The following is a 14,141-nucleotide window of genomic DNA, read 5'->3' as shown; positions in this document are numbered from 1 at the left end:
AAACAACCCTGGAGAAGACCTGCATGGGTTCATTCTCATCCTCGGCAGACCCTGAAAAACGACACCTGGAGGACACCTGAATGGACTAAAGCGAAACAGCAAAAAGCAAACAAATAACCATCTCGATTTTGTCCATTGAGATTGCTAGTCTTTACAAGATCATGAACGAAGGACAATAATTCACAAGCACGCTTTTTAAGCACCATCAAACAACCATAGAAATATTACTGATATGTTCTCCTGTGTGTAGCATTAACCTAAATACATAAACTATCTGCTACTTATTACATTATTACTGGCATCCATCTTGCGGGTTGTCCCGCTGTTCTGATACAGAAGTTATTCAGAAATGTATGACTAATCCCCAGATGTACCAGAAATCCAGAATCTCTCTTAGATTGCTTCCCAGTTATTGGCTGGTCTTGGTTTCACTTAGACGGCCACTCATTGTTCTTCGATCTCGCTGTGTCCAGCATCACTTGCCGTAGCACCATTAACAGGAACCTCAGTCACAGCATCTGATGCACTTGAGGCACCATTCACCTGCACCTCACCAGCTGCCTCAGAGGCATTGCTGGAGGGTTGCTTTGGAGGGGTCTTTGGTTGACGTATGGCAGCAGCTGCTTCTGGCATCACGACACCTGGAGGCTGAGGGGGCACCCAGCGGCGCTGAGGCGGCGGTCTTTCCTCAACCCCAGTGTTGTAGGTCAAAGGCCTAGGTTCATCTGCTTGAAAATCAGGGGCCTTTCCATTCTGGTGATAGGAAGGAGCATAGCTGTCCTGGGCATCAGAGTATGATCCATCATCACTCAACTGGGAGTTGGATCCATAACCAGGCCTCTGTTGCGAATACTGCTGCATCTCCCATGGCTGCGATTTTTTAAGGGGAAAAAACACAGAGACGTGAAAGCCTGTCCAACTCAAAGACATCACTGTGTCAGAAATGCAACAGACAAGGGCTTCTTCTCACCTTACTGCCAGAAGACCTATCCCCTCGTTGTGTAGTGGACATCGTCTGCTACAAGCACACAAATGCAATCAGGGTAGTGGTTCAAGTTATAGTAGGCCACATGCTTTCAGTGAAAACTGATAAGTTAAATGGACAACAACAAAGAAGATGATATTATGAATTACAGTAATAGATGTGTGAGTTGTCAAGAACTCAAATATGTGAGATATCTATCAATAATGCAGGCTCATATATTTAGTATTTTAGCTAGGAGTTCCACAAGATTATAGAAATTGGTTACACTGTGGTAGAGCTGAACAGCTTTCAACTGATCAATAAAGAACGCCATAGAACAAAATATGTTAACCACATGCACATATCACAAATACATATATTTGGAGATTGAGCAATGTGTATATTGAGAAGATGTCATAAAATATATACTAAAAGGACTACCTTTGTCAAGAATATGAGCCTCTATATAGTTAGTTTGAAAAAGGAATGTTGTATCTTTTAAAGTTCAGCTATTATAATCTTATTAGTTACTGCTCAGTTTTTTCTCTTGGACGTGCAGGAGAGCTTGTCATCTTCATTAAAGAGGGAGAAAAAAGACAGCTGCATAACTAACCACCCAAACCAATGCACACAACACACACACACCAGCAACACACTGCACTAAGATTATACACTATGCAAGACACTAGCAACACAACCAAGAACAAGAACAAGAAGGCCTCTAGAGTAGCTGGTAGAGGTGACGAGCATCCACAGCACACCACAAGGGTTCCTCTTCTTCCACTGGCCACACTACAGCACTCACACAAGGAGTGACACTATTAAAAACACAATCATTCCAGTGTTTGCAGATCTGGTAAAATAATGTATGTATAACATACAGAAGCAACGGATTGTTATAGTGGATTTGCAAACAATTCCCCTTGGTACACAACCAATGTTTTCAAGTCGTCCGATTAATCACAATTAATCGTCCTGGTCGGTCCTAGTGACTAATCAGGGTACTGTCGACCTGTACAAGTCGTGATTAATCGTCCTGGTCGGTCCCAGGTTGAACAGGTTCGACCAGACGACCTGAAAACATTGTACACAACCATATCTAGCTGATTTGGGAAATTCAATATTTTCCATAGCTGATCAACTCAGATGTAAGCTGTTCATAAGCATGAAAGAAGGCTGTCTGCCAGCAAATACTAGTTGTCCCAAAAGTTAGATGAAGTGACTGCAATCTCAGAGACTCAGACTGCACCAAGTGAATCCAACAAACTTGACAGATGTATATTGATGTCAATTAGTTTTCCTTCTTTTCACTAGGTTGTTTATTTCCCCCACCTGGCATGTGCCCGCTGGGTACAAAACTCAGGTCTTGTGAGTTGCAGGGTATGCCAATATACACCAGTCAAGCTCCTTACCTCGGCATAGGATCTTGAAAATGATCCAGCTGTAGGTTCAACAGGTGCTGGCGCGAATGAAGACCTCGCTGCAAAACAAAGGCAAGAGTAGGTAAAGCAACAAGAAAACACCAGACTCGGTATGGCAAACAAGGAAAAAGACGTTCACGAAAGACACCAACCAGAACCAAAGTCACCGTTTGACGCACCGTACATGTTAGTTTGCTACAGAAGGGAAAGCGGTCAGAAATAGGATGGTAATTGAAAGCATGAGCATGCTTGTGGAACAGGAATATGAGTGGACATTATAAGTGCACACCTGAGAAGCCCTCCATGAACTGTTAATTGCCCCTGAAATCACAACCAAACAAATTGTAATGTTGTGAGATTTGCATAGACGTTGGGTCAAAAATTTCTAATCTTTACGCAGCACAAGGTGGGCAGCTTTTGATAACAGAGCTAAGCACTGAACCGTGAAACAGCACATAAATTTTGGACACTGACCATTCCTCATAACAGGAGGGGCGTGGTCTTCCAGTGGGCGGTACTGAGAAAACCTATCATCCCTAGTAATGTTGATGGGTTCCCTGGTATGACTGATTGACTCGGTCAAGGATTTTAACTCCTTGGCTTGGGAATCTAGAGCATGTGTTAACGTCACTAGTATCTTCTTTTCTGCTAACAAGAACAAAACGACATTATTGGAGTGAGTAAAACCATAGGCAAAGAAGAAGCCAGCAAATCATGAACAGGTAGTCTGAAACCTTCATCCTTTGAAGCAAGCAGATGTTGGTTTGTTTTGGCAATAGCAGAAACAGCTGAAGCAGAGGCCTTTACAGCCTCGGCTGTTTCCTCATCTATCCTGGCCTTAAGTTGGTTGCCTTCAGTGCCATCACCTTCCGCTACGACATTGCGTATCCAAGACTTGAGCCTAGGAAGGAACAGTTTCTAACATGCAAATAAAAATGCCACAGTTAGTGCATGGGAAGGTTAGCGAAAATTCAGTGCAAGGTTTGCAAAAATTCAGAGATGAGAAATACCTTGATAAAGACAGCAGCGCTAGCACCAAAACCAAGCAAGAGCCCTGCAGCGAGGAATGCTTGGTACCAGCTGAACCTGGGTTGTGTTCGAAGGGCAACAGGGCCAGCAGTTGCTGGGTGCACAGGTTGCGCTGGAGTGTAAGTTTGCACGCCAGCGGAATGATTTTGGCTGTTGACTGTAAGCAAGCAAACAGAGACAAGGCAAGTCTGTAAATGAAATCAACATGACAAGAGGGCAGACTGATGATTTAGTTGAGTTACCCTGCTGCTGTGGAGAAGTGGTAGCCGTAGTGCTGGGTTGAGGATCCTGCGAGCCAAGCAGGAGACAGAGAGGCGTATAAGTAAGTTATAAGAGGGCACGGGCATGGATGAAGACGGTGATGGAAGGAGGATGCATCTTCATCTTACAGGGACTCTTCGGAAGGCCTCGTCGATCTCCTCGGTGGTGAGGCCCTTCTTCTCGAGGAAAGATCGCCTGTAGACGACGGGGGAACCCCTGACCTTTGGGTGGGAGAGGAACTTGACGGCGTTCTCGACGTAGTCGTCCCTCACGGGCTGCGGCGGCGCCTCGAAGACGAGCTTGTCGCCGCCGGCTCCCGGGTCAGCATCTGCCGCCGCTGCTGCTAGGGCAAGGGAAAAAAATGATTATCCCTCCTCGAATCTAACTGCTGAATCTACCTAATTCTAGTTTGGTGGGTCTAAAAATTGGAATCTAATCGAGCAGCAAGAAGAGAGGAGGACGGTGAAGGTGTACCTGGGGGTTGCAGCTGGCGGGAGCCGGTGCCGGTGCCGGAGGCCATGGCCTCGCCTAGTCGCCTCTCCTCTCAGGGTCACGGGAGTCGCCGGGAACGGGACGAAACAAGACGGAAGGGAAGGTGTCGTTTTGCTTTTGTCCAGCACTGCACCTCAATCACACACTCATCTCATCGGCAGCAGGAGCAGGCGGCCGTGTGCTGCCCTGCCCATTCCAGTTCCAAGTTCACTTTCCAACAGAAATAGGAATAGGGGAGGCTCAAAAGAAAGAAATACTACAAATAGGGGAGTCCAAATCAGAAACGCCACATTATCTTCCTATCTACTTACTTCCGAAAAAAAAGTAATTCTCATAGACTATACTAGTGTTCGGGTTATCCGATTTTCTCAGGTTAGGTAATTTAAAATTAGAATAATAAAAACGGCTACCGATATTAGTCTCACTTAATTGGAAAGGGATCTAGTGTAAACTCATCCCCTATGTAAACTGTGCAAACTCTAATCTGAACTACAGGATGTTGATCCAAGAGACGTGAAAAGATTGGATAATTTTGCACTTAACTGCCCGCTCTTAATCACACTTTTACAAATCCTTCCTTCCACCGCTCTTAATCATAAAGTAATGTTTCATTATTTCCACCAATTTCAAGTTCTTATTACGATTCCTTTTACGAGAAAAATATCTAATGGTTTAGATTCTTTCATTGCTAATCTTTTATGTATTTTAGGCCTTGCTTAGTTCCCTAAAAATTTTGCAAATTTTTTCAGATTCCCCGTCATATCGAATCTTTAGACATATGCACGGAGTATTAAATATAGATGAAAATAAAAACTAATTGCACAATTTAATCGGAATTGACGAGATGAATCTTTTGAGCCTAGTTAGTCCATAATTGGACAATATTTGTCAAGACCTTGTTTGGTTCCCAAAAAAATTGCAAAATTTTTCAGATTTCCCGTCACATCAAATCTTTAGACACATGCATGGAGTATTAAATATAGACGAAAATAAAAACTAATTGCACAATTTGGTCGGAATTGACGAGATGAATCTTTTGAGCCTAGTTAGTTCATGATTGAACAATATTTGTCAAATACAAACGAACATGCTACTATTTCTATTTTGCAAAATTTTTTGGAACTAAACAAGGCCTAAATACAAACAAAAGTGATACTATTCCTATTTTGCAAAATTTTTTGGAAGTAAACAAGGCCTTAGTGTTCCTAATCCCTCACTAACTTTTTAATGGTTTGCTTTATGATTATAAGTTTAAATTATAGTAATAACTCAAAATATTCTAGTAATGGAATTCCATATCACGAATCTTTTATTCTTGCCTGCTTCAAGATATGACGACTAATTAAACAATCTCAACCTCGGGTAAAGAATTTACACAGCTTATGTTTACTTTAACTTTTTTCTTGTACGTAGGAAATAAGATTTTTTATTTTTACTATAAATTAATAAAGTAGCTAACACTAGGGAATTGTTGTTGCTTAAAAGATTCGGAATGAAAGGAATAATATTTAACAATTATTGTTCAACTATGGACTAATTAAATTTAAAAGATTCTTCTTATAAATTATAGACAAATTATATAATTAGTTATTTTTTATTATTTATATTTAATGCTTAGGTTCGAAGAATTTTTGTGGGTTTGTTTCTTTCCTTGGAACCCCACCTGTGATGTGATCTCTCATCAAGGGAAGGGAAGGGAAGGGAAGGGAAGGGAGGCCCGCGGGGAGTCACAGTCACAGGCTCTCTCTGGCACTGGCAGTAGTAGTGTCCTTCTCCTTCTCCCTCTCCGGTGTCCGGAGGAGCGGAGCGGAGGAGGAGGAGACCCTGTGGCAGGGCAGCCTTCTCCCCTCCCCACCTCCCCTCCAGACTTGGTTGTGCAGTAGGGTTTCACGTTCCTCCGCACCCATCCTTCTCCGCATCCCGCATCCTCCATGGCCGATCCCGACGAGCTCGGCCGCCGCCTCGCCGCGGTCGCCGTCTCCGAGTCTCCTACCGCCGCCGCGGCTGCGCTCGAGACCAGCAACAACAACCTCTTCCAGGTGATGCGCGCCGTCGAGGATGCGGAGGCCACCATCCGCCAGCAGGTAATGAAGACAGGCTCGCTCCAATTAGAACAAGAGCCACTCTCTCATCCATCACGCCTCTTCTCTTGTACGTTCAGCTGGAGGAGAACAGCCGGTTGAAGGACGAGCTGATGCTCAAGACGCAGGAGCTCCACAGAATTGTAAGCCCATTCCATCCTTCCCCCATCCAAATCCCCACATTCCCACACTGTAAATTATCATCATGCCATCTCATTTGCCTAATAACTACTGGTCTACTGTGGTGCCCAAACCAGAGGTCAGAAGCCACAAACCAAGCTTCTTCTCGTGGGATCCATCACGATCGCGCTCTCGCCGCCCACACAGACACCTCCTCCACTGCCCCCATTGGGACTACCGCTACAGCAGCAGAGGCCTTCAAATGGGGAGCTGGGGAGCCCATGTTGCAGGATGCCGGCATCAAGCACAAGTACCTCGAGGCCACCCAGGCTAATGGAATTCCCCGTAAATCATCAGGGGAGGATAGCGCTTTCCCATCTCAGCTATCTACCCCGTCTTCTCGTTCCCTCTCACCAACTAGGTAGGAAGTAGTACATTCCAAATCAAGCCTCTCTTAATATCATACTATCCTGTTTCATTCCTTCACTAAGCCTTTCCTTGCAGGCACCGCAAAGAACCAGACTATGATTCTAGGCTCAACTTATCTGGACAAGGCGGACTGCCTGTTTCGGACCTCAACTCAAATGTTGTCATCTGGAAGCAGGTATCAACTGTTTGCTTTGTCTGTCAGTTGCCATACTTTTGATTGATTGGTTCACTCTTCTTGCTGAGCTGCCTATTTTCTTCCACAGGATCTCCTTGTTAAGGTTAAAGAACAAGAGGAGGAGATTGCACAACTGAGAAGGCATCTTTCTGACTACTCTGTCAAGGTGACTGTGCACACTAACAATCTTTTTCCTGTAATGTTCTTTCTTCAATCCTTAGTATTTCACTTGTGTGTCTTTTAATAGGAGGCCCAAATACTTAATGAGAAACATGTCCTGGAAAAACGCATTGCATATATGCGTATGGTAAGCATTTTATTTATGACACATCAACTACTACCTTGGAAATCGTTTAAAAAAAACAACCTTGGAGTGCACAGGACTATGATTTAACTGTTTGTTTCTCCTTTTTTGGGGGCAGGCGTTCGATCAGCAGCAGCAAGATCTGGTTGATGCTGCATCGAAAGCTTTGTCCTACAGACAGGATATTATTGAAGAAAACATCCGTCTTACGTATGCATTGCAGGTAACATTTTCCCGACAGCCATTAGCATATTCTTTCCTCATTTGCTTGCTTTTACATACCCCCAAGATACACATATGATCAATTCATTTTCCATTGAATTTGCCTTTTGTATTTAGTTTCCGTAATATGCTGCAGCGTACTCAATGAACATCCCTTCTGTTTTTACAAACCAACCTAATTCTGTGCACACGTGTTAAAAGAACTGATTTCTGTTTAATTCATTTCATTATCATGTGAGAATCTTAAAACTCGACCTGAGGGGGGGGGGGGGGGGGTAAGACAGCCCCCGAGCCGAGCACTGTAGCCCATGTGAGAATGATCACAACCAGGGTCTGACCTTAGACCTGTGCTTTGGTGTGGAACACCGTAGCCCATGTGTGAATGATCACAACTGGGGTCAGACCTTAGACCTGTGCTTTGGTGCGGAACAAACGAGGGATTTTTTTAACCCCAGCTTGAAATTTACTCCCATGGGGAGTCGAACCCAGGACTTGAGGAGTGCTACTCAAGCCACCTAACCAACTCAGCTAGAGGCCCTTTTGCATCTTGTGAGATTCTTATTTATTCTATTTAGATAAGAACTAGATGTGTATGCTGCAATTAGTTTTTGTTATTTTCTTCAAACCTTATTTTCTGGATTTGGTGAAGTAAAATGAATAATGCTGAGTCTACTTTGTTCCATAGGCAGCACATCAAGAGAGATCAACATTCGTATCTTCGTTATTGCCTCTTCTATCAGAATATAACCTTCAGCCTCCTGTTCTTGACGCTCAGTCCATTGTTAGCAATCTGAAGGTATGTGCTGCTGTGATTTGGTTGCTTGTTTGGCATTGATTAAATGCCCCCTTTTCTATTAAGTGAGCTTGCTTATGGTGAACTGGGAACCTTGCTGTATATTGTTGTACATGGTAAAATTTACTTTGCTTATTGGGATATGTCATACATGCCGAGAGGAAGCTAAACTACCTTCTTATTGAGGCTTATGCTTTATTTACCGGGAGTGCTGAACTATACTATCTTCTAAGATATTTTAGATATATAGTATCATTGCTACAGAAGACATATTATTAAAATAATAGTTTCAAAACAATGAAGTGGCAGAAGTAAAAAATTCCCTTGATTAGTTTTATTTCTTGCTTGGTTGAAGCAGCCCCTCATAGTTGACCTTTCATTTTTCATCGTGTAGGTTCTGTTTAAGCATTTGCAAGAAAAGCTTATTATTACTGAGGTGAGGTCACATTCGTCCTTGTTAATGTGTATTTTGTGAAATAAGAGCTAGTAAACCTTCTGCCTGGACATTGGTGAGCTTGTTATGCTTGCCAAGCACTGAGAAAGTTGGATGTTGCAGGAGAAGCTGAAGGAATCACAATACCAGATTACTCCTTGGCGTGCTGATTCTTCAAATAATACAAGTGCTGCTGCACAGTCGCCTTCTCATACTCCTGGAAATGCATTGGTTTGTTTGATATGGCACTATGATTTTCATCATATATTTCTTGGAATGCGTGCATGATTGTAGGTTCTAACGTCCATCATATTTCTCAGAGCAAAGCCAACCTTGACATTGTGCCCCAGCAAGCATATTCCCATGTACAGTCTCCAGCTTCTTCTCCTGTTCGAGCTAGGCGTGACTGGGATTTGTTAGGGAATGAAAATCATCAGGTCATTCGAAGTGAGGTTGCCGCAACAAGTGCAGAGCATGATAATGTTGGAAGGACCTCTCCTTCAACCAGGTTGCTGGTGGTTATTTTAAAAATTCAATAGGATATGTTTTTAGTTATTCTTTGTTGTTTCACAATTACAGCTATTTCACTATGTGGATCCCATTTTTGCCACATGATGAAAATCTTAATAACTTTTCTACAGTATTTTGAAACCATTTCTCCAATTATGATTGTTCTAGTATTATCTAGCACTCTATTACCATTTTATTTTGTTACTATCATTTACTTTCTTGCTCTTTGTTACACATGACCCTTGTTGGTTTATGAACTGAAGCCTTGTTGTTGTATTACTGGTCAGCCTTTTTAAAGTTTTTTTTTCTCCTACAGCACAAATTCTATTATGTCAAACAAAATAAGAATGTGGGTGTAAACTAGTTATTTAGAAAATTAATGTGCTGCTTTTAAAGTGTTGAGAAGTGTAGAGGTGAAGGCAGAGTTACCGTAGTGGAAAAGTAGAAAAGTGTATGGGCCTTGGATTTTGCTTAAGCCCCACATTTACAAAGTAGGAAAATATTCTTGTCATTGAAAATAACTATGGTAATGACCTACCGTTCAAAAGGCTTTTATACCAATGTGTCAATCTCCCCCTGTCCCTCCCCCTCTTTTTTTTTTCTCCTTCTGAGCTGTTTTCCTTCTTACGAGTGTGGGTGGTAGTGGTGGCAGTGTAATTTCAAACAGGAACATCAAGAATGAAATTTGGATGTTTCTCACTGGCTTCTAATGTTCTGCAGCAACCATAATATGAAGGATGTCCCTCAAGGAACTGACCATGATTCCGGTGCTGTTCGATTTAACATTGAATCTAAGGATCAAAACCCATCATTCAAGGACCTTGTTAGGAGTGATGCCTCGGAAAATCTGGACGGAGCTGAAGCCCAAGTTCCACAAGAAACTTCTGCACAGTGGGATTCTGGGGGCTCACCTAATTTGGCATCTGGTCTTGATGATGCAAATCCACCATACCCTTATCTTCCTACTGTCCTTGAGGAGCCTAGTTCTTCTTTTTCTGAAGGTGTTGCATCTTTAAATCTGTGCATATGCCTACTATATTATGTCAGTTATGATGGTGAACAGCATTTTTATGAATGGGCAGTTGCAGAGGATGATCCGCTGCCAGCCATAGACGGACTGCGAATCACAGGTGAAGCCTTTCCTGGAAGAGAACTTCAAGCAAGTGGGTACTCCATCCATGGAACCACAAGCTGTAATTTTGAGGTGCGCTCTATTGCCTTTGTTATCCATACCGTAAATATTCCACTAAATTCTTCTGTACTCATGGATCTTTTTGGTTTTGTGTTTTCATTATAATCTGCATTTTTTGCAAATTCTTTTTGTGCTCACAGTGGGTGCGCCATTTGGACGATGGATCAGTAAATTTCATAGAAGGTACCTTTTCTTGCCTTGTCATTTTTGTTTCGTTTTGGATATACCATTGAAGCATTGAAACTCACATTTTCTGTTTGCTGCAGGCGCACGGCAGCCCACCTATTTAGTAACTGCTGATGATGTGGATTCTGTACTAGCGATTGAAGTCCAGCCTCTGGATGACAGAAAAAGAAAGGTATATCTTCACATCATGTGCTGGCCATTCTTAAATGGCATTCTATTCTTTTTCTTTCTTATTTTTTGTTGGATTCGCTAGTCGATAGCTTGGTCAGTTTTTTTGCGTACTTGTATATTAGATTAGATTGTGGGTACCTGTTTGATGTGTTATTATAGGCCTCACACTAGTGACTTCTACTGCATAGTGTATGCTGAGAAGCAAATGGCTGAAGTACTGCTCATTTGTTGATTCTTTAAAACCTGAGAGCCAGTTTTTTTTTTCTTATTGAAATTTGCAATAACAGGAAGATGGCAAGGGCTATTTGAATTTATGTTTATGTTATTTTTTGTTAGATAAAAAAATGTTAAAGGATAAAAGTGAGCTAACTCTATTGTTTGGGAAAAACATATACATATGTGCTTTAGGTTAGAATTCATACCATGGCTCATTAGTTATATGCTGGTAGGGTGCTAACACATAGTTCATGGTTGAAAACTATACATTAGACAGTTATTACTGAGTTGGATGATGGAACCTCTTGATTTATCTAAAAATTTTTTCTCTTGTTGCAGGGGGAGATTGTGAAGGTTTATGCTAATGAGCAAAGAAAAATTACATGTGGTGAGTTTTCTAAGAGTGTTTGTTCTTTAAGTAGTGGACATAATCTTTTTCTTTTATTTCATTTGCACCTTGTATGTTTTCAAAAATGATTGGGTATCTGAGCTCCATTTCTTCTTGAGCTGTCAGTGTGAGAGAAGAATCATGTCATGGTGTAGAAGGGTTTCTTTTGGCTTATTAGATATGTCTCAGTATCTGAGTAACTCTTATTTGTGCAGATCCTGAAACCAAGGAGCATATCAAGAAAATTCTCTCTATGGGGCATGTGTCTTATGAAGTTCTATTACCTGTATGTCCCTTATTCTTCTCCATTGGTCTTCCAAGAGCACTCTCTCTCCACCTTTCCATTGTCATATAACCCTGTGAACATCAAATACTATTCTGCAGGTTAGATTTTTAGATATGTGGGAACCAGCTGTCTTGGCAATAAAGAGGGAAGGTTACAGTGTTAAGTGTAATGGACAGCGTGGTGTCATCGTTACAGAGAAATTCCAGCAAGCGATGACCGTATGGTTTCCAAAATCATTGTCCTTAAAATTGCTCTGTTTGTGTGATACTTCATCTTTTTTTTTTAGAAAAAATGTCTTGGGATTTGCAACCACTTTTTAACCTTTTGTTTTGCCAGCACTACTTTTGAATTTTGATAATATATAAATTAGTTGCATGAAATTGTACCAGATATGTCATCTCAATCTTCCATCTTGGTGAACTTAGTAGTTTTAGCAATATCTTATACTGAAAAAGTGGCTGTAGGTGCATCCCTCTGTAGAGAAATGTAAGGTTCATCTTGGAGTCCACACACAGAAGTTACATTTTGTTGTGAAAGGAAATAGTATTAGTTAGTTTTTCTTTATGCTTTCAGTATTTCAGGTTCTGGGTTCTCCAGGGTCATGTTTCATTCCTTTTTTTCGTATGTATAGTGATTTAGAACTTATCTTGAACAATCTTTGCAGATCAATATCCCATTTGGGCGTCCTACTGAGTTTTCAATTGTGTCTGCTGATGGTGCCGAGTACAATTTAAAGCCTGCAGAAAATGCCCCGTGAGTTTCATGCTAACCACTGTGACTTTGTTGTGGTAGTAGTACATTGCAATTGTCTTTTGAAGTTTTGATGCGTCAAGTTACTACTGAAAGCATGTCAGAATCCACTCGTGTGGCTTCCCCTGATTTCTAGTTTTTCCACAACTTAAATCCAGCAACAGTGTGCTCCTAGTAGTCATTTGCTTCTGTGCTTGGTTGACTGCATGACATCTGTTATTATTGTTTTTCGCTTGCATTTGTGGTAGTTATTTTAGAGTGATGGCCTAGGCCATAAAAAATGGCAGAACACAGATATGCTAACTGTTTTTTTTTTTGAAAAAAAAAATCCAGATCACGAGATGCCATTGTTCTAATACTAAGGCTATTCAGAATGAAGGTACAGTTGCGTTTCTCACTGATATTTTGGGTTTAGATGTTTATTTGTAATGCATCAATGATGAGTCAGGAATTTCTGTGATTGCAGGCTGTTGAGAAGAGTAAGGGAAGAAGAAAGGGCATCTTCTTCAAGTAGTTTGTAGTGGTATTGTTAGGTAGTGGCATGGCAGGTTGGCTGTATCTATTACCTATGTTTTTGCGGTTCATGTATGTAGAAGGAAAGAGTGAGTTGTCTGCATGCTTCTTTATCTGTAAAGTTCCGATTAGATTCAATTGGTACTGTACCCAGTTATTATTATTATTATTATTATTTGTTTGTTTGTTTGTTTTGTTGTAAAGAGGGATGAATTCATTTTTCAGTCTTATGTATGCATCCCGTTCCATTGGCCTAACGTAACTTACGGCCTCCTTGGCAGTTGCATAAACAGCTTAGGCAGCCTAACCTTTTGTGTTGGTTCGTTTGGCCAGATTGTAGATTTGACGGGTCTTGTGCTGCCGTAAAGCAGAAGCAATTCAGATAGATTACCCCAGCTAAACCTGTGGGCACCCCGCGACACAAGTGCAGAGTGGCAATTCATCATTGTGTCTAGCTGCGTGCGTGCATCCATCCAATGATCCAATCACTCACCCTCTCTACCTCTAGCTAAGGAGGCAGCAATTCATATCTCTCGCTCTTTTTAACAAACGGTACATGTAGATAGATGCTTATAACAATGTACGCAGACTTATCTTTGTAAAACCACCTCTGAAAGACTAAGCGCTTCTTTGGAACGCAGGATTGGAGAAACACAGGGATAGGAATGGATTGCAGGTGGAAAATAGAGGATTGGAAAACAGAGGATAGGAATAGAAATGATTGTTCGGAACATACGTAGGAAAGGAAGAACATACAGTAGACTTGTAACAGTCATCCAATTTCTTACAGTAGTCATCAGCATTATACCTTTTTTTTTTAATTCTTGCTACTGACCGTCTTTGGTACGAGTAAGGCTATCTCCAACAGGGAGACCCATTTAGGAACCCAAACCTAAAATGGGTCTCCAACACAATACCTATAGTCTCCAACAGAGTACCCATACAGAAGACCTATTTTGGGTATCAGGAGAGGCATAACCCAAATTTGGGTATCCTCTCTCCTCGAGACCCATTTGTAGAGAGTGTTGTCTTTTAGGTCTTGTTATTGGAGAAGACTAAAAATAGGTATGGAAACTTTTACCTGTAGCGCTACCCAAAGGACAAATGAGTCTTGTATTTTGGGGGACGATTGTTGGAGATAGTCTAACATGGAGAGTTGCTCGGTCTTCGCACAAAAAAGAGGTCCGACTGGATCAAGTTTCCTC

At 41.6% G+C, this 14,141-nt stretch overlaps 2 protein-coding genes across 6 annotated transcripts; one reads left to right on the top strand and one right to left on the bottom strand.

Annotated features, from left to right (window-relative positions):
- LOC110430123 (peroxisomal membrane protein PEX14-like) lies at window positions 103–4,384 on the bottom strand. Of its 4 annotated transcripts, none has more exons than XM_021447138.1 (11): window positions 4,150–4,384; window positions 3,804–4,015; window positions 3,657–3,702; window positions 3,396–3,571; window positions 3,120–3,303; window positions 2,860–3,033; window positions 2,675–2,706; window positions 2,538–2,580; window positions 2,377–2,444; window positions 971–1,018; window positions 103–870 (listed from the first exon to the last, which is right to left on the bottom strand). In XM_021447138.1, exons 1-11 carry the CDS (start codon window positions 4,193–4,195, stop codon window positions 445–447), a joined length of 1,455 nt encoding a protein of 484 aa, XP_021302813.1. In that variant the 5' UTR covers window positions 4,196–4,384; the 3' UTR covers window positions 103–444. The 4 variants fall into 4 exon arrangements, with proteins under 4 accessions (XP_021302813.1, XP_021302815.1, XP_021302814.1 ...); XM_021447140.1 differs by having other exon boundaries at window positions 971–1,015; window positions 4,150–4,383; XM_021447139.1 differs by having other exon boundaries at window positions 2,860–3,030; window positions 4,150–4,381.
- On the top strand, window positions 5,864–13,160 carry LOC8065273. Of its 2 annotated transcripts, none has more exons than XM_021447135.1 (21): window positions 5,864–6,251; window positions 6,329–6,391; window positions 6,506–6,789; window positions 6,873–6,972; window positions 7,061–7,138; window positions 7,220–7,279; window positions 7,395–7,499; window positions 8,184–8,294; window positions 8,686–8,727; window positions 8,848–8,955; window positions 9,045–9,232; window positions 9,955–10,235; window positions 10,323–10,438; window positions 10,567–10,609; window positions 10,693–10,784; window positions 11,339–11,387; window positions 11,603–11,673; window positions 11,772–11,891; window positions 12,338–12,426; window positions 12,757–12,802; window positions 12,890–13,160. In XM_021447135.1, the coding sequence occupies exons 1-21, from the start codon at window positions 6,099–6,101 to the stop codon at window positions 12,935–12,937; spliced, it is 2,247 nt and encodes a 748-aa protein (XP_021302810.1). In that variant the 5' UTR covers window positions 5,864–6,098; the 3' UTR covers window positions 12,938–13,160. The 2 variants fall into 2 exon arrangements, with proteins under 2 accessions (XP_021302810.1, XP_021302809.1); XM_021447134.1 differs by having other exon boundaries at window positions 10,317–10,438.

This window comes from Sorghum bicolor, chromosome 9 (genome assembly GCF_000003195.3).
Source record: "Sorghum bicolor cultivar BTx623 chromosome 9, Sorghum_bicolor_NCBIv3, whole genome shotgun sequence".
Classification (NCBI taxonomy): domain Eukaryota; kingdom Viridiplantae; phylum Streptophyta; class Magnoliopsida; order Poales; family Poaceae; genus Sorghum; species Sorghum bicolor.
Note: the sequence above shows the minus strand (reverse complement) of the source record. Positions and strands in the feature narration are given on the sequence as shown.